The sequence below is a fragment of the Equus quagga genome, chromosome 15, assembly GCF_021613505.1.
Source record: "Equus quagga isolate Etosha38 chromosome 15, UCLA_HA_Equagga_1.0, whole genome shotgun sequence".
Taxonomy (NCBI): domain Eukaryota; kingdom Metazoa; phylum Chordata; class Mammalia; order Perissodactyla; family Equidae; genus Equus; species Equus quagga.
In genome coordinates this window covers 90194609-90196430 of record NC_060281.1, presented here as the reverse complement: position 1 = coordinate 90196430, position 1822 = coordinate 90194609, and the positions used below count along the sequence as shown (strand labels likewise).

General features: G+C 62.6%; 1 protein-coding gene across 1 annotated transcript in view; it reads left to right on the top strand.

Moving 5' to 3' along the window:
• The window catches only part of LOC124227194 (cationic amino acid transporter 4-like), a 45139-nt gene extending 44381 nt beyond the window's left edge, over positions 1–758 (top strand). The window contains exon 5 of the mRNA XM_046641050.1: positions 481–758. Coding sequence (XP_046497006.1) covers positions 481–758 — 278 coding nt within the window. The remainder of the gene's footprint in view (positions 1–480) is intronic.
• The last annotated feature ends 1064 nt before the right edge of the window (positions 759–1822 follow it).

Below are 1822 nucleotides of genomic sequence, written 5' to 3'. Positions count from 1 at the left end.
CCCAGGAGCCATTCTCTCACCCACCACGCAGACCAGGACCCCGAGCTGCAGCAGCCTCTGCAGGGCGCCCACCCGCCACTTCCTGGTCATCACCTACTTCTCAGTTTTGTAATCCAGAAGCCCCAGCCTGTCCAGGTCCCTGGGGAGCCCCTGCTCTCGGCTCCTGCTGGCTGCTGGGAGCAGGAGTCAGCACAGCAGCTGCAGCCCCAGCTGAACAGGAGGCAAAGCAGGGGCCCAGGCCAGGCCAGGCCAGCAGCGTTAAAGGGACACTCGGGGCAGGGTCCAGCCCCACCCCAGCCCTGGGCTCAGCCCCAACCCCCAGCTGCCCTGGGCCTCCCTTCCTCCCCACACTCCCTCTGCTGGTTCCTGGGGCACAGACAGGAGCAGCTGCTTTCCCCTGCCCTTTGACCTCACTTCCTTGGGGGCTGAGTGGGTGACAGGTGTTATAGGTACTTTGAGAGGGTGGCATGGGGTCTGCAGGAGCCCAGAGGAAGGACCAAGGAAAGCTTCAGGAAGAAGGGCCCTCTGAGCTGACACTGCAGATTCTGAAGTTCAACAAGCGAAGCTGGGGAGGGATGTTCCCGGTGGAGGAAGCCGCACATGGGACGCTGGAGCAGGAGAGAGAACTGGGACCCACAGAGAGAGAGCATGACTCTGGCTCCAGAGAGGAGGGTGGCTGGCTCTGCAACGTCCCCCAGGCCCTCCTGTGGGATGCTCCTGTAGAGCTGCTCCACCCGGCAAGCAAGCGCAGGAACTGAGAACAGCTCTGGAGTCAGGCCCATTCCTCAGTCTGCTGAAGTGGGGGGATGCGGGACTCACTGGCCCCTTCTGCGCCGTGGCCAGAATACAGGGTGGGAGAGTCCTTCCACACAGAGAGATGGGGCTGGCAGTGCGAGAGGAGGGAGGGCTGGGTGGGAGTTGGTGGGGCTGGATCCAAATGTCATCTCTGCCACACAAGATCAGGGTGACCCTGGGCATGCAGCTCAACCTCACCGAGCCTCAGTCTCCAATCTGTGAAATGGACCCAACGATGCCACTCAGCCCTCGGGGTTGTGATGAGCATTAAATGCTCAGCAGAGTGTCTGCCCATGTACGTGCTCCATGCCTGGCCCCTTGGGCTGTCATTGCCAGTCCCCAGAGATGCAGCAGTGGGGGTTCTGGTGGGGGTTATATTGCTGCCAGGCACGAGCCATCAACGGGCTTGGTTCCATCCCAGCATCCTCCACGGCACCACAAAGGAGGTGGCCTTAACCGCTTGACAAAGAAGCTCGTGGATACATGGGGTGGGGCTGGGTATTCAGCCCATGGGTTGCAGAGTTGCCATGCAACCCCAGGATAGTCCGCTTGCAAAGCCCCTCCCACGGCCTCGGCCTGGAGTTTGGGGGATGGAGGAAGGTGGAGGAGGGTGGTGCCTGACTTGGATCCCACTGGTTGGGGAGTGGCGCCGGCCCCCAGATGTGGACCTGTCGGAGAACGAGCTGGGAGCGGTGGGCGCCCAGGCTGTGTGTGCCACCCTCACAGTGGCTGCGGCCATGCAGAGGGTACAGCTGGAAGGGAACGGCCTGGGAGCAAGCGGCCCAGTACCTTGCTGAACTCCTGCTGGCCCCCATGGGCCTGAAACCCCTGGGACTGAGCTACAGCCAGCTGAGTGACCAAGCAGGTCCCATCTGGCCTGGGCCACCGTGGGGCCCGTCTTCTTGGGGCAGGGGTTGGCGGAGGTTGGCAGGACCACTCTGAGCATCCGTGCTCTGGCCCCTCTCCCCACATCCCACCTCGCCCTGCCTTTTGCCCACTCCTTCAACACACAGCTCTTACTCCATGC